The sequence below is a fragment of the Capricornis sumatraensis genome, chromosome 4 (genome assembly GCF_032405125.1).
Source record: "Capricornis sumatraensis isolate serow.1 chromosome 4, serow.2, whole genome shotgun sequence".
Lineage (NCBI taxonomy): Eukaryota > Metazoa > Chordata > Mammalia > Artiodactyla > Bovidae > Capricornis > Capricornis sumatraensis.
The window spans coordinates 124,051,842-124,075,700 of NC_091072.1; the positions used below are offsets into that span (position 1 = coordinate 124,051,842).

Here is a 23,859-nt window from a genome sequence, read left to right on the forward strand (position 1 = left end):
CTTAAAGAGCTGCCTGGAGGAGTCACTGACATGAATTTAAATGTCGAGTGGTCCTACATTTGCCAGGCTTGTAATGGTAAATAGTCATTTGGCTAATGGGGACATCCCTGACAGATCTGTGTGCGCACATCATTGGTCAGAGTCAAAGGACTGGGAAGCAGACCAGACGCACGGCCGTGATGTCAGAGCACACAGCCTTCCTGCTCCAGCCCTGTTGGTCTTTCACTGCTTTGGAACATCACACCCTACACCTGCCATACAGTAAGAACATGTTACAGGCCACTCATTAAGCAGCTGTTCACAAAGGGTTGACTAGGCCTCCTGTGGTCTGAGAAGGTTTGTGCAGTTTTTATAATAGTCACAAGTAATTTGCCTTTTTAACTCTAATTCTTTCCCAAGTATACAGTAGTTTTTATAGGCTATGTGCTGTATTCACAGTCATGAAAAGAATATGAAAATATTCTCCCCTTTCCAACTGAATGTCTGTGTGAGACCACATTCCTTCACATACTTCAGCTAAAAAACATGCAGAAATAGATTAGTATAAAAGTAAATATAAGAACCCAGCTATCTTCTATCAATCCAGTTATTTAAAATACTTGGAAAAATAGAAAATAATATCAGTCTTCTCACCAATTTTTTTTGCTTTGGAAAAATATATTTTCTTATGAATATGTTATGTTGGTTTATTATTTTAAGTAAATATAGTTTATTATCAGTTTATTAAAGAAAAATGTCTGCTTCATTTCTGTTGTGGTAAATGTTGATAAATGTACATCATATAAACCAAGCTCTTTGGGGTCCTCAGTAAGTTTTAGAGTGCAAACCAGAAGTCTGAAGATAGCTGCATTGAGCCCATGTCCATTTGCTCTCCTGGTTGCTGCAGTTTGAACTATAAGAAATCTTTTCCAGACATATCAGTTGGCCTGAGAGTAAATGACAAAAGGCCCATTTTCAGATCTACTTCTCACTTTCCCTTCGTTGAGGTGAAATGCATGCCATGTCGGTAATTACGGCATATACAATGTGGAGATGTTGACAGTATTTCATCTCTCCCCCCGGGCTCTTTGGTTTCCACCCCACTGAAAATTCTTTTGAGCCTTGGAGTGGGGCCCATGGCTGCACACTGCCCATTTTTAACCACTGTCCTCGAAGGCTGATTTCATGCTGAGGCAGTGGTTGGTTAGGGACTCTGGTGGCCATATTATTTGTCAGAACTATTCTCCGGGTCACAAACATTTTTAATTAAAGTTGTCCTATAAATAGCTTATATTCATTTCCTCTGGCTCTCACAAGTCAGGGGAGACTGGGAGTGATCAGCTTAGGTCAGGACATCTAGCCAGATGAGGTAAATGAAATTGAACTTGAGGGATTAAGTATACTGCTTTTGAAGATAAATGCACTGCCCTTCCAGAGAAGGTGAAATTTGTTTTAAATAAATACCTAGAAAGCATTTTTCTCCTGCACTGGTGGTTCCTTTACGTTTTTTAATAAGTGGAGTTAATCATTCTTTGAAATTTACAGTCAAGTGAAAGGACAAGAAAGACAGATATTGAAAACATTTTTCATAGAACCCGAGTCTGGAGGCTGCCCTTGGGGATACCAAAGGCACAGGAATGTGATTACTTTCTCTAGACATGGATGGTCTTTTAAATCGCATTACTTCTTTGGACTTTGAAAATTGCATTTCTAGTGGAGACCCAGCTCATAAATCCAAAAATGGATTTTAGATGAAAAAAGTGATCTCTTTGCCTTTTTGGAGCAGCCACGAATGTGGGGGAAAAGTAAAATTAAATCAGGCACAACCATAATTGCACTTGAAAGCTCTTGTTTTTGACTTTAGCAACTTAGAATATGAGGACATCAATTTTATTCCTTTCAGGAAAAATATCTTTCAACTCTCTCACAGTTTAGTTATAAAGATATTTTTAAGATCTCAAATAGCACAGATTTTTTTCGAGCACTTTTTCATATTATACAGTTGCTGGAGTTAATGGTAACCTGCATTTCCTGGCGTTTGGAGAATCTATTAAACACCAGTCTGGGTGTCACTCCTGTTCGCTTCCCAAGCACCTTGCTTTTGTGACACTCTTCCCAGCCATCACAGTGTCTCCCTCTTGCCCAAATCTCACTGTCTCGTCTGTGAGGGTAGGATTGTCTGTTACCCACTCTTCTATCTCCGCTATAAACTTGACACGTGGGTGGTGCTACTACTTATCCCCCTGGGAGACAGACGCCCAAGACCTGGGGAGGAGTGAAACAAAATGCTTCTATTTAAGGAGCTCAAAGACAGCTAAACTACGGAATACAATTCAATGTCAGCAGGGTAGTAAAGAGCTAAGTGTACGTGATCTTGAGCCCAGGTTCCCTGGTATTGTTACTGTGGCCTTATCAGGTGTTGCAACCTGGTCCCCGTGGCATTTCCCATCAAAGCTCTTTAGTTAACCCTATATGAGAAAAAGTAAGTAACTTGAATGTTCTTCCTTTTAATTATTTTAATCATCTCTGATACAGAGGTCAGTAAACAATTTCTTAGAGGCAACCAGAGAAACAATGCCCTGGCTAATCTGAAACTGCGTAACCATTTCTTTAAAATCAAGATTTTCTTCTGTTATGACCAGCGCTAGTGTTTGATACTGATGCCATCTCTGAATTTAAATGTGCTCAACAAGTACTACTCCTAGTAGTAGTAATAAGGGTAGAGGCTAACATGACAAAGTGCTACTTGCTAGGCATTGTCCTGAGGGCTTCAGCTGTTTTAATCCACTTAATCTTCAGAACAACCTTCTGAAATAGGTTATTCCTTTACACTTGGCAACATAGAGGGGGAGAAGTAAAGTCATAGAGACAGTAAATGGTGGGGTTGGGATTCCAATCCATGTGCCAAGCACTGGCAGCCCAATTCTTTTTTCTAATTTTATTGATGTACAGTTCATGTACAATGTTGTGTTAATTTCTGCTGTGTAGCACAGTGATTCAGTCATGTGTGTGTGTGTGTGTGTGATTCAGTCGTGTGTGTGTGTGTGTGTGTGTGTGTGTGTGTGCGTGCGTGCGCGTGTGCTAGGTCATTTCAGTCATCTCCAATACTTTGTGACCCTATGGACTGTAGCCCACCAGGCTCCTCTGTCCATGGGATTCCCCAGGCAAGAATACTGAAGTGGGTTGCCCAGGGGATATTCCTGACCCAGGGATCAAATCCATGTTTCTTATGTATCCTGCATTGGCAGGTGGGTTCTTTACCACTAGTGCCACCTGGGAAGCCTCTATATATATATATAAAACATTTCCCTTTTTCTATTCTTTTCCATTCTAGTTTATCATGGGATATTGAATATAGTTCTTTGTGCTATATAGTAGGACCTTGTTGTTTATCCATCCTATATATAATAGCTTGCTTCTGCTAATCCCAAACTCCCATTCCTTTCCTCCTCTCCTCCCCTACCCACCTCCCCCTGCCTTGGCAACCAAGTCTGTTCTCAATGTCTGTGAGTCTGTGTCTTTTCTGTAGTTATGCTCATTTGTATTTTATATTCCACATACTATAGTGATGTCATATGGTATTTGTCTTTCTCTTTCTGACTTACTTTGCTTGGTGTGATAATCTCCTGGTCCATCCACATTGCTGCAAACGGTATTATGGTGTTATTTCATTCTTTTTGATAGCTGAGTAATATTCCACTGTATAAATACACCACATCTTCTCTATCATTCATCTGTCAATGGACATTTAGGTTGTTTCCATGTCTTGACTATTGTAAATAGTGCTGCTATGAACTTAGGGGTACATGTATCTTTTTGAATTATACTTTGTTTGGATATATGCACAGGAGTGGGATTGCTGTATCATACGGCAACTCTATTTTTAGCTTTTTTGAGGCGCCTCCATATGGCAGCCCAGTTCTTAATCACTATGCTGTGCTTTCTATAGTAATTACTAAAAACATGTGTTGAATGAATGGGCAAGTGAGTAAATATCCAATACTATTCTCTATTAATTCAGTTGGGATCTTATGAAATTTGTGACTTGCCTGTCTCCATTTAACACACACACATGTACACTCACCAATTTGTGAGACCTTCAGTGGGTGATGCGGCTTCCCAGGTGGCACTAGTGTTAAAGAACCCACCTGCCAATGCAGGAGATTTAAGAGATGAAGGTTTGACCCCTGGGTCAGCAAGGTCCCCTGGAGAAGGGCATGGCATCCACTCCAGTATTCTTGCCTGGAGAATTCCATGGATTCTGGAGGAGCCTGGCAGGCTAAGTCCATAGGGTGGCAAAGAGTCAGACACGACTGAAGCGACTTAATGTGCACACACACAGTGGGTGATATCTTCATCAAGTGTTTTTTTTCTTCAATAGATTGAAAAGAAATAGCTTGACATTTTTCATTCATCTTTGAGGTTTTTTTTGTTTTAGTTTGACAATTCTTTTGAGTTTAGCCATTAGAAAACACATTTTTAGAAACATGGAAATCCATTTTTGCTGGACTATGGATTTGCAGTTCAAATAAGAGAAATTTGCCAAATTTAAACCACACCTTGTTCCCTCAATTGTACTTAAGTATGTAGATTAAGAGAGATGGCATTGGTCATTCTACCAAGAGTTAAGTGTCTTTGCCTTTCTGTGTCAAATCAGATGTAGACATCTTGACTTCTTGTTCAGTACTCAGGGCATTTTTACTCACAAGCTTAAGGTGTCATGTCTGAGAAAAATGGTGCTGTCATTTCCTTTTCCTGTGTATGTTTGAATGCTTAGTAGTAGTAACTTCTGATAAAATTATGGACAGTGTCCGTGATCAGAGCACACAAAAGGAAAAGTTGCTCTGTTTTATGCCAAACCATTGCCTTTCACCTGACATTCATAGCAGTACTAGGAAGTGGTTTATTCGTGAGTTATTGTTAGAACCTGAGTGGCTTTGAGTCATTAATTAGCCATTACCTTCTATATTATAAAAGAAAGTGTGACATGACAATCTCAGATGGTCATGGAAAACGTGCCTGAAAGCTAATTCAGAATTATTGAAGTGTGTTAAAGTGGATCATTAGAGTAGAAAACCAAAGCAACTGGAAGAAGTGGCAATTGATGTGGGCCTTGCCACAAAGGGAGGAGTTGAAGGTGTGCCTTTGAGGGACCCTGTATTCCTATTGGAAGGATGCAGCTCGGAGATGGATAGTGGAGGGTGATAGGGAAGTAACAAATGGTTTGGTAAGCTATAGAAATATTTTTTTAAAAAAAGATAGGCAAGTTCAGTTCAGTTGCTCAGTTGTGTCCAACTCTTTGCGACCCCATGAATTGCAGCACGCCAGGCCTCCCTGTCCATCACCAACTCCCAGAGTTCACTCAGACTCGCGTCCATCGAGTCAGTGATGCCATCCAGCCATCTCATCCTCGGTCGTCCCCTTCTTCTCCTGCCCCCAATCCCTCCCAGCATCAAAGTCTTTTCCAATGAGTCAACTCTTCTCATGAGGTGGCCAAAGTACTGGAGTTTCAGCTTTAGCATCATTCCTTCCAAAGAAATCCCAGGGCTGATCTTCAGAATGGACTGGTTGGATCTCCTTGCAGTCCAAGGGACTCCCAAGAGTCTTCTCCAAACCACAGTTCAAAAGCATCAATTCTTCGGTACTCAGCCTTCTTCACAGTCCAACTCTCACAAAGCCCTCTCATAATCAGCATCAACCTCCACACCCACTTCCTTCAAAAAATTCTCCCCTCAAAATCATACAGTATAGGTAGGAGAGCTATCCATGCAAATGCAGCTGTTAGACAAATAGCTAGGCCTCCCATGAGTTTGAGCAAACTCCAGAAGATAGTGGAGGACAGGAAAGCCTGGCGTGCTGCAGCCCATGGGGTCACAAAGAGTCAGACACAACCTAGCGACTGAACAACCACCATAACCCTGTCTCCCAGTGAGATCACCCACCTCAGAAGACATTCCTATATGAATGGATCACCTGTTTTCATCCAGAGGGTTGCTGGGATGGAAGGCATCCCATTCAAACATCTACTTTGAGGCTTTTTCTGTAGGGCAGATCCTTTTAGATGTTCAGTTCAGTTCAGTCGCTCAGTCGTGTCTGACTCTTTGCAACCCCATGAACTGCAGTACGCCAGGCCTCCCTGTCCATCACCAACTCCCGGAGTCCACCAAAACCCATGTCCATTGTGTCGGTGATGCCATCCAGCCATCTCCTCCTCTATCGTCCCCTTCTCCTCCTGCCCTCAATCTTTCCCAACATCAGGGTCTTTTCAAATGAATCAGCTCGCCACATCAGATGGCCAAAATATTGGAGTTTCAGCTTGAAAATCAGTCCCTCCAATGAACACCCAGGACTGATCTCCTTTAGGATGGACTGGGTGGATCTCCTTGCAGTTCAAAGGACTCTCAAGAGTCTTCTCCAACACCACAGTTCAAAAGCATCAGTTCTTCTGTGCTCAGCCTTCTTTATAGTCCACCTCTGACATCCAAGATGTTGCTTCTTAGTAAACATCAGCTGGTTTGTGCTGAAGGAACTAAACACAAGTATGATATCATTGATATCCATGCAGTTGATACTGACCTTAACTCAAAGTAAATAGTATTTGATCTTGGTGCCTATTGCATAGCAGATGTTCAGTAAGTTATTTTCTGCTTTTCCTATTTCTGTTATTCAGTTTCTTGCTGATTAAAAAAAAAAAATTCTCTCATGTATTTTTCTTTGTTCTTTTTTTAAGGAGAGATTTAAAGAAGCTGAGGAAATATACCTGGCTGGAATAAAGAAATGCCCAGACAGCTCAGACTTACACAACAACTATGGAGTTTTCCTAGTTGATACTGGTGAGATTAAAGAGAACCTGTTGAGATGAGATAATACTATCTAACAAGCTAAGTGGCAATCCACCCAAATAATGCTTCAAAAGTAGAACTCGCTGGGCTTGGCAGGAAACTCGCATTGACAGTCCTGTTGTACTTGCTGTCAGTTTTCCAAATCTTCAGTCTCAGTTTGGTAAAATCTGCCCCATTCTTATAATCAGATCGTTCAGGAAAACTTCCCAGGTGGCCAGAAAGTGGCCTTGATGGTTTAATGAGTAGCTGTCTCCTTTGAATAGCATTTATACAAGTTTATAAATCTATAATGATGAACTGTTCTCTACAATGATGCAGAAACTGCCTCTGAATCAATTTACTGGCAAATGGTAAATACTTTTCTACAGCTGATTTAAAAGTCTCTAGAATTATTTCATCATTCCTTATGTGATACTAAGGAACTGTTCCATTATAATTGATATACTCGTATAGAACAGGTGCTATATAAAATATACTTGCTTTGTCTCATTTAATGTAAAACTTTACTGGCCAGGGATTCTGTTTTCTTTATGATTTGCGCTCCCACATTCTGTTGGCGTGTGTTGAATACTTAGAAAGGATGAAAAGATACTTGAATTTAATACAAAAACACCACTTTGTTCTCATTAACTATTAGACTACCTTTCCTGCAATCAAATTCAATTTTAATTATTTTGTCGATATGAAATGCTCAAGAGGGTTTTTATTTTCTAGGATATTTGAAGCTCTTCTGTTCCATAGGACATAAATTTACATTCTGATATACCTAGGAAACATCCCTTATTTTTGCATGTAAAACAAAATTGTTTCATGGTGCCACCTGCTGGTTCCTTAGCAATATAATAATAAATTAGGTATCAAAAATTTTACAGAAAAGGAAGAAGACATCTAGACTGTTGGCCTGATCTAGCCCTCTTCCTTCAACAACAAAATATCCCACCCCAACTCCCAACCCCCAAATCTCACTAACTACTGTATACCTTTCCACACTCCCATTATATTCATGCTTTTTTACTGGTATTATTCTCCCTCTCACCTGTGACCTATACATAGACCCTTACACATGCAGAGGGTTTTTTTGGCACCTCCTGGTCAAACTTGCATTCAAAGAAGATAGACTTGGGAAGATGTCTGTGCAAGTAAACACACTATGTAGAACTTTAGACCCTTCCACAATTCATTCACTTACATATAATTTCACAAGGAAGGTTCTTTGGGGAATCTCATCATACCAGAGGGATTGATTCCAGTTCTGGCCTTTATCCTCACTTGCCCTGGGATTTTTGTTGAGTTTCTTAATTTCTTTGCACTTCTGCATCTATATCTATAAAGTAATAATATTTTTTAATATCACTTAAATCCCAAGATGGAGAAGGCAATGGCACCCCTCTCCAGTACTCTTGCCTGGAAAATCCCATGGATGGAGAAGCCTGGTAGGCTGCAGTCCATGGGGTCGCTCAGGGTTGGACATGACTGAGCGACTTCACTTTGACTTTTCACTTTTGTGCATTGGAGAAGGAAATGGCAGCCCACTCCAGTGTTCTTGCCTGGAGAATCCCAGGGACGGGGGAGCCTGGTGGGCTGCTGTCTATGGGGTCGCACAGAGTCAGACACGACTGAAGTGACTTAGCAGCAGTAGCAGCAAATCCCAAGAGGGAACTAAGTGCTTTCAAAAGACAGCTAAATAGGATCAAAACATCTGCAAAAATCATATGAGGTTGTTTAACTAAAATATATAATGCATTGGACAAATGCAAGTTGGTATTATTATTATTATTAAAGTCCCATTCAATAAATACCATCTAAATAAAAACATACTATTTAAAAAGATATTTTCAAAATACAGCAACTGCCTTATTTAAAGGAGTGTCTCAGTCACTAGGTTGCAGTAGAATAATTGTAATAGACCCTCAGAAGTTGCTTCAGGACAGTTTTCTTTCTATCATAGCACACTCTCCTTTGAATATAGTGAGAAGCAACAGTATCTTGTGTAAATAACAATCACTGATAATTTCAAAACATCCTGTCAGCTAGGGCAATAGCCAGAAAACACTTTGATGAAAATAATATACTTAATAAAAGAAATAGGTTTTAAGTGAAAATGAATAGTGAAATGGTCCAAAGTTAGGTGGTGGCAAGAAGCCAAAATGTGTGCTAATTTACTAACTGAATAATTTGATGGTATGGCTGCAAGAAAAATTATCATTACCAGAAGAGAAATTAAAAGAGTTCATATGTTAAAAAGAAAGAAAAAGAGTTGGTCTGTTTTATAACAAAGTCATGCTCTGCTCTTACCAACCTACCACTGGTTGCAGGCTTTCCAGAGAAGGCAGTGGCCCATTACCAACAGGCCATCAAACTTAGCCCAAGCCATCATGTGGCCATGGTGAACCTGGGGAGGCTCTACAGGTCACTGGGAGACAACAGTGTGGCTGAAGAGTGGTACAAACGGTAAAGGTCCTATTTTTCACTTTGTAAGTCACCCAAAGTCCCTGCAGTTGGCCATCAAAGTCTTAGTAATTTGGAACAGATTCTTTCAAAATACTAGCAAATTTTGCCAGTGCAGGCAAAACAGATTCTCCTCTCTAGAGAACAGTACCATAAATGGTACTATGAGGATAAATGATATCCTGATAAATGACATTTTTGCCTGCTGGTTAAAATATGGTGCTAAACCAAGTTTGGAGTTTAATTCTCATTTTAGTTAGTCCATTGTTTTCTGAAGCTATGGACTTAACAACCCAAACTACAAATAGCAATTTTAAAAATGAATCTAAATGAAAAACTTGCATACATCAAAACAAGCCTATCTCGGTGAATGGAAAAGATCCTTGGGGCCCAATTTACATATTGCTAGGTCACTAAAAAACATTCTTATAGTCAGAGGATGGCAGCAGGATCTTTTTTTTTTTTTTTTAACATTCTTCTTGATATAAAAACAAAGACCAGGTGGGAACAGCCTCAAACCATAGACGGTGGTCCCTGAATCTAAATTTCAACCTTTGGAAATGTACCTATTAGAAGAAAAATGTCCATTTGTTTCCTCAAATTCAGTGCCCTGCAGGTAGCACGCAAAACTGAGATACTGTCACCTCTGGGAGCACTGTATTACAACACTGGCAGATACGAAGAGGCTTTGCAGACTTACCAAGAAGCCGTGGCCCTTCAGCCTTCCCAAAGGGAACTCCGCCTGGCACTGGTGAGTAGACAGAGGAAAGAAAGAAGATGGAGAAGAGAAGAAATGCATGGCATGCAATATAGGGAGCTGTAGTTAGTAAGCCTCAGAATGGGAACTAGAATACTATACTCTATCCATTTAATGAATATTCATATTTAACCAGTGTTAGATTCATTCACCAAACACATGGACCCTAAAGACACTTCTATGTTTTTTTTTAGTAATTTCAAACCTACAAAATTTTGCAAAAATTCTATATAGCCTCCTGCACATTCTTTCACCCAGATTGATAAATTTTTAGCACTTTGATGCATTTATCACCTTTCAAGTATGTATGTATGTGTGTGTACATGTATGTATGTGCATATTTAGATATTATGTGCATATACATATTATTAATACATGTTATTTTTTTCCTGAGCGACGTGAGGTTATCTATCTCTTAATCTTTACTTCTAAATACTTCAGCATATAGTTTCTAAGAACAAGGACATTCTCTAACATAACCACAGAAGAGTTAGATATCAAATTTAGGAAAATTAATATTGACAATATTTTTTTATTTCAATTTTGGGATCATTACTCTTCTTTTTCCTTAGATTTACAGTAAAACAAACTTGTTTTCTTGTTTTAAACACAGTGTTCTGTTGAAACCATAGGGAAAAATTTCTCTTTTACATAGTCAACTTTTTAAAAAAAAGGCACAAGTCATTTCATTGAATGACTTTGATGTTCCAGCCACGCATGCACAAATGCAGGCATATGCCTGCATAAAGAAACAAACAGCAGAAGACTAAAGGCTGTTACTAATAACTGTGGTAAGTCAGCCCTCTCTGTGTGTCACAAATAGATGCTGAGCACTTCTGTGGGAAATGTTCCCCGAATGATTTCTTTGATAAGATGATAACCAAGTGCTATCTAAGCCAAGGTCCGTGTGGTTTTGCAGGCTCAGGTTTTGGCTGTGATGGGACAGACAAAAGAAGCTGAAAAGATGACCAGTCACATTGTGTCAGAGGAGACCGGGTGCCTTGAATGCTATCGCTTGTTGTCTGCCATCCACAGCAAGCAGGAGCAGCACGACAAGGTAGAGAGCACGCTGTTTGGAATTGTCTGTGTTCAGGGTACAAATCAGGTGTAGCTGATGACCCTCCAGCCTGCAGTCTCACAAGGGCGAGCAGTCTTGATCATTATTCCTTGGCACTTTTCATAGATACCTCCTTGACTGCTTAGACAACCCCTTGAAATGTTGTTTTCTTGGTTTGTTCTGGGTCTGAAGGTTTCATGTGGGGTCATCTCAGTTTGTTTTCAGCTAACTCAATAAAGACTAACATTGGTTTGTTTTTTTTTTTTTTTTTTTTTTTTTTTTTTTAGTTTTATTTTTTTATTTATTTATTTTTTTTTATTAAATTTTAAAATCTTTAATTCTTACATGTGTTCCCAAACATGAAACCCCCTCCCACCTCCCTCCCCATAACATCTCTGTGGGTGATCCCCATGCACCAGCCCCAATCATGCTGTATCCTGCGTCAGACATAGACTGGCGATTCAATTCTTACATGATAGTATACATGATAGAAAGATGGCAATGACGACCCTGTATGCAAGACAGGAAAAAAGACACAGCTGTGTATAACGGACTTTTGGACTCAGAGAGAGAGGGAGAGGGCGGGATGATTGGGGAGAATGGCATTCTATCATTGGTTTGTTTTATAACTCTGCATGTTCCCTCAAATATATCTTATAGAATCCTTATAACAACCCTTTAAGGCACGTCAATGGCCCTGTGTTGCAACTGTACTGTTTATCTTCATTTTTAAGTCACATAAACAGTAGATTCATGAACTGATTCGACAAAATATTTATCAAATGGGAATAAAGTGGTGTTGGGGAAAAAAAACACAAAAATTATTTCCCTTGTCTTCCTGGAGTTTACAGTCAAGGAGGAGACAAAGGTTGAACAAGTAATCACAAAACTAGAGCAGAATTATAGTTGTGCCCACTGATGTCGTGAAGAGCAGCATAGTCCCTAACGCGCATATCCAGGGAACCCGAATAGTCTGGGTGGTAGGGTTCTCTATAGAGTGACGTGAAGTTGAAGGTTGAATGACAGATAGGAGTTATTAAACAAAAAAGGGCAGTGAATAGCATTCCAAGCAAGAAAAGGCACATGAAAAGGCTCCAAGTCAACAACGAATGGCCCATCTGAGGGATGGGCTTGAGAGAGTAGGGGGCGTGTGAGATGTAACCACAGAGGTTGCTGGGCACTCTATCCTAAGGCTTGGGACCAGGACAAGGGATACTGCAAGAAGCTTTGAGGCTTTAAGGAGAAGAGAGGCTTGTCAGATTTGTGTTTTGAAGGGATCTCTGGCTGCAGGGTGTGGGGTAGTGGGTGCTGGGGGCAGAGTGAGCACCAGGCCCCAAGATGAGGCTGCTGGAGTGGTCCAGACGGACATGTGGCCGGGGCAAAACATCCAACCCCAGATGTTGTTTCAATAGGATCGCACAATGTTCCTGTAAAGTGATCAGGGATATTTCATTGTCACTAACATAAATAGGAAACCTGGATTATAGGGAAATTATTTGGTCAGGGCTGCATTATTCCTCAATGAGAACATCAGATAAAATGAAGAATGTGCTTTGATCATCACTCACCACACTAGCCAATACGTAAAAACAAAAAGAATGGAAGATATCGTTTAAGTTAGTTCTTCTTTATCTAATCTACACTTACTGTGTCTTAATTTCCAACATATACAGGCACTTGATGCTATAGACAAGGCTCTCAAGCTGAAACCAAAGGATCCAAAAGTTATATCTGAACTTTTTTTCACAAAAGGAAACCAACTGAGAGAGCAGAACCTCCTGGACAAAGCTTTTGAGGTATAAACACTTAATAAAATTGTTATTAAATTCATGGATTAAAATTAATATTCTCTCAATCTTTAATGAAACATATACCTTGAAAGCTAAGATCAATGGCATGTTGATAGAGTGAATTTTCTGATTAACTGACATTGTAAGTTTATTTTTTTAAATAATTGAGCCTCTGGTTTTTGACCATTAGGAGTTCTACAATACCTCCTCATTGTTTTCTGAATTATCACCTTTAGCTTGATGTTTAAAGCGTTCCACATTTTGCCCTCAAGTAAGCTTTCCCCTCTCTCTGTCTCTCTCACTCTTTCGCTCTCTGTCTGCCTTCAGTAACCCTCTGTTTCAGCTAGACTGGTGCCCCAAGGAGCTTTGGCATTCCACATGTCCTAAACACTGTCTACCCCATCCATCAGTCCCTGCGGAATCCCACTCATCTACCAACACAGGCCTGTGTCTCCCTCAGGGAGCCCTCCCTACCATCCTTTCATCCAGTGACTTGTTTCCTATGAACTCCTAAAACACTTCCTGTCTCTACCAGTCATTTGAAAGCATCATACATTGTGTTGTTAGGTGTCTCTCTGTCTCCTCCATCTCCCCATCCTCTCCTCCCTCTTCCCTCTGTGCACATGCATGAGCGCTGGTTAGCTCCCTATTTCGACTGCATTTTCCTTGTGGAAAGGACTGCTTCCTTCTGTGTTCTAAAACATACTATGTTGCATCTTAGGGATGTTCAATGTGTGTATCTTTGGAATGAAATTGATAACCCACTTTGAAATAAAAAGACATTTACAAGCATAATGAAATGTTACAGAAATGCCATATATTTTCCACAATAAAGCCACAGGTTATAATTAATGAAGTCATAAAATTATGCAAAAAAGTAAAATTTCAAATGATAAGATTGTTTTTGAAAATAAATGTAAGAGGCTTTTAAAATATTATTGGAAAAGCATGTAAAGATATTTGGAGAAACTAATTTGAATGTGAATGTTAAAACAGAAATGGTGGCCTGTTTGAGCAGAAACTGAATTGTTCTCTGCCTTATGAAACTTTCAATGCTGTCTTTCTTTAATTACTTATAACTTACATGATCATTTGTAGGAGTACTTATATGGTATATATATCTGTCTATATTTTATATATTGTATTAAAAACAAAAGTATTTTCTAGTTACTTGACTAACGGATTAAATAGTCATTATGGCTTGATTTGTGAAGAGTAGGGGTAAAGCCATTGGCCAATAATAGCAGCTACAATGTTAGTTTTTTAATGTATAATTCACATTTATTATAATCTTCACAACAATCATATAAGACATGCTCATTGTCTTCATTTTATGACTGAATGAGACTCAGAGCTTTTCTAACTTTTTCAAGGTCATACAGAGAATAAGAAATAAACATTTTATTCTGCTGATAAAAATTAACACAAAACATACTCTTCAGTTTACTTTAGCAAATTTTTAGCAATACAGTTTCTTAACATTTGCTTCTTTCTCCTCAAACTGAAGTAGAGAAGTGATAGACAGTTTCTAGTTATTTATGGATCTGTTCAGATAGATTCTTATTCAGGATAATAGCAAAGAACATTAATATATACACATGGATACTTAGCTTTGTAATCGAAGACAGTACTCTTAGCCTTTAGTTTTATTTAAAGTGGCAACTCTTAAAATCAAAGCTCAATGGTGAATATACCCTTTGATGCAAAACAACGTGCAAATGTTAAAAATGTATTTCACTGATAGGACATTGTGATACATGTTATTCAGACAAAAAATATTTGAGAAACAAGTAACTCTCTTCAAACACTTTAAGATCTTTCACAAGGCAGAAGAAAAACAAAGGCTTTCTAATGATTAAAACTATCCTCTGGTAAAAAAGTATTAGATATCATTAAAGAAATACAGAATACCAGTCCCTGCAAGAATTTAAGCATGGGCTGAATAATCAGATCAGATTTTGTGAGAGAGTTAAGCTGTTTAGGAAACGAAGATTCTATAGTTTTTCTTGCAAAGTCTATTTGCAGTGAAAAGGTCTAAGAGCACCATTTTCTCACAGATCGAGGCCAGTGGGAAATGATGCATGTAATAGAAATCACCTGCATGCCTGGCAGGCATCTTCAGCCTTTTTAAGTCCAGAGGTTAGCTCTCCAAGGAAATTACACATTTCAGTTTCCTCCACTTTAGAATCATCAGCTTTGAAAAAAAATAGAAATAAAGGGAACACCTGAGAACTAGACATGACTGTTCATTTTATCAACCATTTAAATTTCCACATATATAGAAAATGCTTTCCACAATCCTACAGTGTTAAAGATGGGTTCTCATTTCCCAGCCTGAAGATATTTCTTATGTATTTAGAGCTATAAAGCGGCCGTGGAGTCAAATCCAGATCAAGCACAGGCTTGGATGAATATGGGTGGAATTCAGCACATCAAGGTAAGAAAATAATTCCTGTTCATGTGAACCATGTTTTCCCTTTGTGTTTTCTCTTTCTTCCCTTTAAAAGTTTGAAAAACTATTGTTAATTTCCTCTTTGAATTATTTGAATACGGAAAACATAGGTGCTTAAAAGTGTTATTAGCAGGATTTATGTTCACTTTGTATTATCTAGACTGAATATCATGAAGCCATTTTAAAAAACAAATCTATATAAATTAGACGTCATAATTTTATCATAAAGAAAATAATACCTACTTAGGTATCATCATATAGTAGATAAAGTCTGCTGTGTGAACTAAACTAAAGTTTTGTTGGAGCTGCACTAATACAGCTTATTCTTCTGTAGCTTAACTCACTGTCAAGATATAAGGTTATTATTTCTTATACTTAGTATATCTTTTATTACCTGACATATTGAAAAACATTTGTTTTCAAGAGAAGAAGCTACCTTTGAGTTAATAACTGGAAGCTGCCCTTGGCAGGAAATCAAAGATTCACAGACACTCATTCATCCATCCATTCATTTGATAAGCATTGCTAGAGAACATCCTATGTACTAGGTACATGTCTAGGTATTGGGAATACAGCAGTGAACACAAGGCAAAAATACCTGTTCTTGTGGAGCTAACATTCTAGGAGGAGGAAACAGACAATAACTAGTATGTGTGTATATGTGTGTATTGTGTGTGTGTGTGCATGCTCAGTCATGTCTGACTCTGCAACCACAGGGACTGTAGCCTGCCAGGCTCTTCTGTTCATGGGATTCTCCAGGCAAGACTACAGAGTAGATTGCCGTTTCCTGCTCCAGGGGATTTTTCCAACCCAGGAATCAAACCCACATCTCCAGCATTGGCAGCCAGATTCTTTACCACTGTGCCACCTGGGAAACCCACATATATACATATACACATGAAATATATCACATAGTGATAAGTGCTATAGAGAATAAAAGAATGAAAGAAGATAGGAAGTGCTGGGGATAAAAGCTGCAATTTTAAATTGAGGTGGTTAGGGATGGCCTTAGCTAAAAAGTGGTGTTTCAACAAAGATCTGAAAGGAGCAAGCCACACGGCAAAAGCAGGACAGCGCACGCACAGAGGTCCTGAGGTGTGAGTGTGCCAGTGTATCTGAGGAGCAGGCGGGAGGCAATGATAGAAATGATAGAAGCCGGGGTGGAGAGGCCACAGGGACAGATGATACAGGGCACTGAAGGAAGGGGACTGTAATGTCTTCAGCTCTTATGCCAAACAAGTTGCGATCCTTGGAGGACTTTGAGCAGAGAAATGCAATGGTCTTACATGATTTTAACGGATCACTCTTATTTAGCTAGCTTATTTTCAGGCTTCTCTCAAACTTTATCCTGAGAAAATAGCAAGATGGTAATTATAATTTAAACAAAGGATAAATAGGATTTATGATTAAGTGGAAACTGATCACTCCCAGAAACACAACAAAACAAAAACATGATCCATAACTATACAGATGGAAGGGAATAATAGGATAGTTACTCTGTAGCTATAAGCCTTGATCTAACAGAGGAGCACAGGGCTTTTCAGGTGGCATTAGTGGTAAAGAATCCACCTGCCAAGGCAGGAGATGCAAAGGACACAGATTTTATTTCTGTGTTGGGAATATCACTCGGAGGAGAAAACGGCAACCCACTCCAGTGTTCTTGCCTGGGAAATCCCATGGAAAGAGGAGCCTGGATGGCTACCATCCATGGGGTCGCAAAGAGTTGGGCACGACTAAGCAACTAACACTTTCACTCAGTCCAACACAGATATATAGATCAGGCACATGGCTTGGATGTGGTCATTTTGATGTCACCATCAGGATGCAGGATTATCATCATGAGGCCTTCAAGAACAACCATTAACTTTCTGTGACCTTTGCCTTGCCAGGAAATATGTGCCTCAAGCAGTATTATCCCATTCCTGGGCCCTACTCCTTGCCTGAGTCTGGGTGAAGCTTAGGAAATACTGAGGGCTGTGGCAAGGTTGATAGTTGGAATCAAACTTTGCAAGGAGATGACAAACAGAGGGAAGGAGAGACTTGCTCATACTATTGGCAATAAAAGATTATATTTTTCATAAAGTTCTATGTAAAATGAAATCGATGAAGCAGAAAAACTATAATACATTTTTTATTACTGGAGTTTCCCTTGTGGTTCAGATGGTAAAGAAATTACCTGTAATGCAGGAGACCTGGGTTCGATTCCTGGGTTTGGAAGATAACCTGGAGAAGGGAATGGCAATGCACTCCAACATTCTTGCCTGGAGAATTCCATGGATAGAGGAGCCTGGCGGGCTGCAGTCCATGGGGTTGAAAAGAGTCGGATGCGACTGAGTGACTAACACTTTCACTTTCATAATCAGAGCTCCAAAGAATAGTAAGGAGAGATAGGAAAGACTTCCTAAGTGATCAGTGCAAAGAAATAAAGGAAAGTAATAGAATGGGAAAGACTAGAGATCTCTTCAAGAAAATTAGAGATCCCAAGGGAACATTTCATGCAAAGATGGGCACAAAAAGGACAGAAACAGTATCAACCTAACAAAAGCAGAAGATATTAAGAAGAGGTGGCAAGAATATACAGAAGAACTATACAAAAAAGATCTTCATGACCCAGATAACCACAATGGTATGATCACTCAACTAGAGCCAGACATCCTGGAATGCAGTCAAGTGGGCCTTAGGAAGCATCTCTATGAACAAAGATGGTGGAGCTGATAGAATTCCAGTTGAGCTAATTCAAATCCTGAAAGATGATGCTGTGAAAGTGCTGTGCTCAATTTGCCAACAAATTTGGAAAACTCAGCAGTGGCCACAGGACTGGAAAAGGTCAGTTTTCATTCCAGTCCCAAAGAAAAGCAATGTCAAAAGAATGTTCAGACTACCACACAATTGCACTCATCTCACACACTAGCAAAGGAATGCTCAAAATTCTCCAAGCCAGGCTTCTAGTGTATGTGAACTGTGAAACTCCAGATATTCAAGCTGGATTTAGAAAAGGCAGAGGAACCAGAGATCAAATTGCCAGCATCCATTGGATTATAAAAAAGCAAGAGAGTTCCAGAAAAACATCTACTTTTGCTTTATTGACTACACCAAAGCCTTTGACTGTGTGGATCACAACAAACTGTGGAAAATTCTGAAAGAGACCACCTCACCTACCTTCTGAGATATCTGTATGCAGGTCAAGAAACAACAGTTAGAGCTGGACATGGAACAACAGACAGGTTCCAAATAGGGAAAGAGTAAGTCAAGGCTGTATATTGTCACTCTGCAACTTATATGCAGAGTACATCATGAGAAATGCTGGACTGGAGGAAGCACAAGCTGAAATCAAGATTGCTGGAAGAAATATCATTAACCTCAGATATGCAGATGACACCACCCTTTTGGCAGAAAGTGAAGAAGAACTAAAGATCCTCTTGATGAAAGTGAAAGAGGAGAGTGAAAAAGTTGACTTACAACTCAACATTCAGAAAACTAAGATCATGGCATCCAGTCTCATCACTTCATGGGAAATAGATGGGGAAACAATGGAAACAGTGAGAGACTTTATTTTCTTGAGCTCCAAAATCACTGCAAATGGTGACTGCAGCCATGAAATTAAAAGACACTTACTCTTTTATTGGAAAGTTATGACCAGCCTAGACAGCATGTTAAAAAGCAGAGACATTACTTCACTGACAGAAGTCCGTCTAGTCAAAGCTATGGTTTTTCCAGTAGTCATGTGTGGATGTGTGAGCTGGGCTATAAAGAAAGCTGAACACTGAAGAATTGATGCTTTTGAACTGTGGTATTGGAGAAGACTCTTGTGAGTGCCTTGGACTGCAAGGAGATCAAACCAGTCAATCCTAAAGGAAATTAGTCCTGAATATTCATAGGAAGGACTGATGCTGAAGCTGAAGCTCCAATACTTTGGCCACCTGATGCAAAGAACTGACTCACTGGAAAAGACCCTGATGCTGGGAAAGATTGAAGGCAAGAGGAGAAGGGGAGACAGAGGACGAGATAGTTGCATGGCATCACCAACTCGATGGCCATGAGTTTGAACAAGCTCTGGGAATTGGCAATGGACAGGGAGCCCTGGCTTGCTGAAGTCCATGGGGTCGCAAAGAGTCGGACATGACTGAACCACTGAACTGAACTGAACTGAACTGAATCAGAGTTGCACCAGATGGGCCATATCACCAAGTACTATTTTCAATTCTGCCTTATGACATTAATGCATATTCTAGGATGGAACTGGCTAATAGTACTTTCTTCAGTGAAGAAAATGTTCCATGTATATACTGTCCAAGGCAGTAGCCACTAGCCCATTGTGGCTGTTGAGCACTTAAAATGTGGTTGGTACAGTTGAGCAACTCGATTCTTAATTATCATTAACTTAAATTTAAATAGACACAGAGGACTAGTGGCCTTCATAGTAGCTAGTACAGTTCTAGAAATTGGATAATTCAAATTCCCCACCTAGCACCCAGAAATTGGGGACGTTGAGTTAAGGGATATAACTTACTTAAAAAGGGGCTTCCAGTTTCATTAAGAAAAGAGCAATTTGAGTGAGAGAAAATAACTCTATGACTAGATTTTGTTGAAAAGACAGAGAAAGCTGATGATCTGAGATGGCGATGCCTGGTACCAGGCTGAGGCCTAAATTCAGAGAAACCTCTTGGGTAAACAATTTCAAAATCAACCACAATAAGAATACAGTCTGAGAGCAATTTGAGAGCCACAGATGTTCAGTTGTCTGCATATATGTGCTATGCTTAAGAAATGTCAAGAGACAATCTAAAGATTAAATACTTGAATTTTAAAAAATAGTCATGTAGCTAAATCCAGGTTCTTATTTGTTCAGAATTCTGTTTAGCCTCTTATCAGAATCAGTGTTAATAATCTGAAATACTTTCATTTATGCACATGCCAGTGCCTAGATTCCCAATGTAGAATTACCTGTTCTATGATTTTTACTCTCCTTTTCACCAATATGACAAGCGAATATCATAAGAAATAGTGTTTACTCATTTACATACAAATAGTCATTTAATGGGCTTCCGAGGTAGCACTAGTGGTGAAGAACCTGACTGCCAATGCAGGAAACTTAAGAGATGCAGCTTTGATCCCTGGGATGGGAAGATCCCTTGGAGGAGGGCATGGCAACCCACTCCAGTATTCTTACCTGGAAAATCCCGTGGACATAGGAGACTGGCAAGCTACAGTCCCTAGAGATGCAGAGTCAGACACGACTAAAGCAACTTAACACAAATACACCCAGTCATTTAATAATAACAGTAATGATGGCATCAGATTGAGTGCTCATTATATGGCAGGCAGGTGTCTAAGGGCCTGACACTCGGGAGGTAGTTCATTTAAGCATTCAATAAATATTGATATTGCTACATAGTACTTTTATTCTGCTGCCTGCTGCTGCTGCCAAGTCGCTTCAGTCGTGTCCAGCTCTGCAGGGCCCCATAGACGGCAGCCCTCCAGGCTCCACCGTCCCTGGGATTCTCCAGGCAAGAACACTGGAGTGGGTTACTTTTATTCTAAGAGGTACTATTTTAAGTTGTAATGAAAATTTAGAGAGTAACTGGTCTTTATCCACATGGAGCTGTAACTGAAAATAAAATGGAACAAATCCATGGTTTTTTAGAATGAAGAGATCTCTACTGATCTTGCTGCTAAGACTTGGCAGCACACAGATCTTAAAGAGAGTCAACCATACAGAAGGAATACATTTAGTGGCAGAAAAGAATCTGGGAAAAAAGTTAATAATTCTGACTTGTTGTCAGGGACCTTCTGGGACCAGGCACATGTGGTTGCCAGTTAAACTGAAATATTTAATTTATTCAAAAACAAAACAGATGGGGACCAATAGAGGGTGGAGACAGGGGTCTTTTACAGATCTGGAGCAACATGCCTTCCCTCCTGCCTTTAGAGTATCCAGCAGATATATATGGCCACACACCTTGAGTATGGGATAAATTTGACTCCATATTATTTATTATCAGTTCTTTTCATTTTATAAAAGCATATTTGCACGAAAGCCTGTATTAGGCAAAAGTTGCTTTTATGTTTTAAGGTGAAGATTAAAGTATTTCCTGTCACTAAGTAGGTATAATAGATTCCTAAACTATCTACTTTTTAATCATTACTCTTGCAATTTCAAAAATACTTCTCTCTCTCTCTCTCACACACACACCCCTCTTCCCTGACTCAACCTTCTCTCTCTTCCCTTCGCTCTAATTATGAATTTCCAGTGCTTTGGTTCCATTTGATTACAAAGGAATAGTGTTAACCCTATGAGAACACTATGAGATGATAGCTTCATACACTGTATTAATAGAATTGAAAATCTGTTTTCGTGCCATTTAAACTTATGGCATAACCCTTATCTTTCACATTCTCCATCTGGTCTGGTACTTAAACAAATGGATTCTCCAAGAGCACCAACAGATAAAGATGAAATTACACAAGCAGACAGGGTCTCCTTATGAGGACATTAATGTTAAAATGGACCAGAAGATCTGTTTCTTAGTCTCCCCATTCTTCAAGCAAGCATTCTGATGGATCAGAATATAATTGTCCCTTTTCTTTTTCTCTGCAGGGAAACTACGTGTCTGCAAGAACTTATTATGAAAGAGCCTTACAGCTGGTTCCAGACAGCAAACTACTGCAGGAAAATCTCGCCAAATTGGATCGCCTTGAGAAAAGATTACAGGAAGTTCGAGAAAAGAACCAAACGTAGCAGCGTTTGACCCAGTCTCAAGGGACAGTGCTGGTGTCTTTGGAAGAGGAAGTGATGGAAGCTTTGTTTTCACATCAGTTGGGGCACAATCAATGGCATTTTCCTCTCACCCCGAGTTCAGGGTGACACATTTTGGGACACCTGCTGGTAATGCTGTGCTGGAGACTTGCATTTCCATGAAAGAAGACAAAAAGAGCAAACAGGGGCTAGGAGACCTGAGATGGAAGGAAAACAGCAGCCGCACATTTTACAGAATTTTTTCTTGCTTTAATTCTAGATTTCCTTTCATATATGTGTCTGCTTTTTCAACCTGGAGATCTAATTCCATTTCTTAGTGTAGACATTTCTTGGTGTAGCCTCGCAGAAATAGAGGTTTGAAATGCTACGAAGGCATGGCATCTCTTCTTTATGAGAAGAGATATTTCAGAGAGGATAAATCCTCTGGGATAAACCATTTGGGAAATTCTTCCAAGAGGTAGCTCATTTAATTCTCTGGAACTAGAAATGAGTATCTCACAGTTTTTGTAAAAATCTTCTGGAATATATGGGGAAAGAGGCTGTTGTTAAGTCAGCTTTATCGTATATCCTTTTGAGGATATTGCTAGAGCCTTATTGAGAAGTAAATTAAATTCCACTCTGATAAAAGCTGTTTTCCCATTGCCTAATGTATCAATAAGGAAGTTTCTGGAATTGTGTATGGGTATTCATATTCCTATGGGAAAATCAAGGATGTCAGCACCCCTGATTGTTTATGGAAATGTTTTAAATTATTTTAATTTTATTACAAGTATTATTGGAGTAGTGGTTCTGCTCTAAGATTTCATAAGTGCTTTTAAAAATCATAAATGTTTCCACCTCCAAATATATTGTTATTTTGGTGGAGAAAAAAATAGTATATTCTACATGAGAATTATTAAAGATATTAATTGAGAGAAATGTTCTACTTTATTATCTTAACTTTCAGAGATTATTTTTTGAAAATATATTTAATCATTGAGGAATATTTACAGTATATTACAGAAATCTTCATAGACTCTAAATGGATGTAAGGAAGCTCTATTGATTGATCTTCCTAGGCTTAATGAGACTTCCCTGGTGGCTCAGACAGTAACGCATCTGTCTACAATGCGGGAGATCCGGGTTCAAGCCCAGGGTTGGGAAGATCCCCTGGAGAAGGAAATGGCAACCCACTCCAGTACTATTGCCTGGAAAATCCCATGGACAGAGGAGCCTGGTAGGCTACAGTCTATGGGGTCACAAAGAGTCGGACACAACTGAGGCTTAATGAGAATTCTGTGCTTAAAACATGAATGATAGAACCTGCAGTTATTGGTTCTATGTTTGGAATTTTGGAGATTTCATGGAAAATGCTCAAAAAAATCTAGGAAAAAAAATCTAAATTCATAATTTTAAAATATATATATTTATATTTAAAAGGTATGGATGGCAAAGTTGAACTTACAATTTTACATTTGTCTTTTAGTATTATTTATTTCATATCATAAAATATTTAATATATGAACACATTTTTCTCTGTACATAGTTGTTTTAGTAGCAGCTTTTACAACTGATCATACAAAAATTATTAATCTAAACTACAAAGTAATTAAGTTTCAGCAGTCCCTCAAAACTTTTGTATTGATTATTCACTTGCTAAATTTAAAGAAATTAGGAATCAGCCATCAGTGTTTGGGTGGTAATATATTTTGGAGTTGAAGAAACTGGAATATGTCATTCTAATTTGGTATTCATCATAAACTTTAAAAAAAAAAAAAAAACCTACTCTGGATAGTGC

The 23,859-nt window shown here is 39.1% G+C and overlaps 1 protein-coding gene across 1 annotated transcript in view; it reads left to right on the top strand.

The window, feature by feature from the left end:
- Positions 1-22,875, top strand: part of TMTC1 (transmembrane O-mannosyltransferase targeting cadherins 1) — a 313,576-nt gene extending 290,701 nt beyond the window's left edge. The window contains exons 14-20 of the mRNA XM_068971048.1: positions 6,710-6,812; positions 9,137-9,272; positions 9,876-10,020; positions 10,946-11,083; positions 12,757-12,879; positions 15,233-15,310; positions 21,924-22,875. Of these exons, the coding sequence (XP_068827149.1) occupies positions 6,710-6,812; positions 9,137-9,272; positions 9,876-10,020; positions 10,946-11,083; positions 12,757-12,879; positions 15,233-15,310; positions 21,924-22,064 (864 nt within the window). The 3' untranslated portion in view covers positions 22,065-22,875. The remainder of the gene's footprint in view (positions 1-6,709; positions 6,813-9,136; positions 9,273-9,875; positions 10,021-10,945; positions 11,084-12,756; positions 12,880-15,232; positions 15,311-21,923) is intronic.
- The last annotated feature ends 984 nt before the right edge of the window (positions 22,876-23,859 follow it).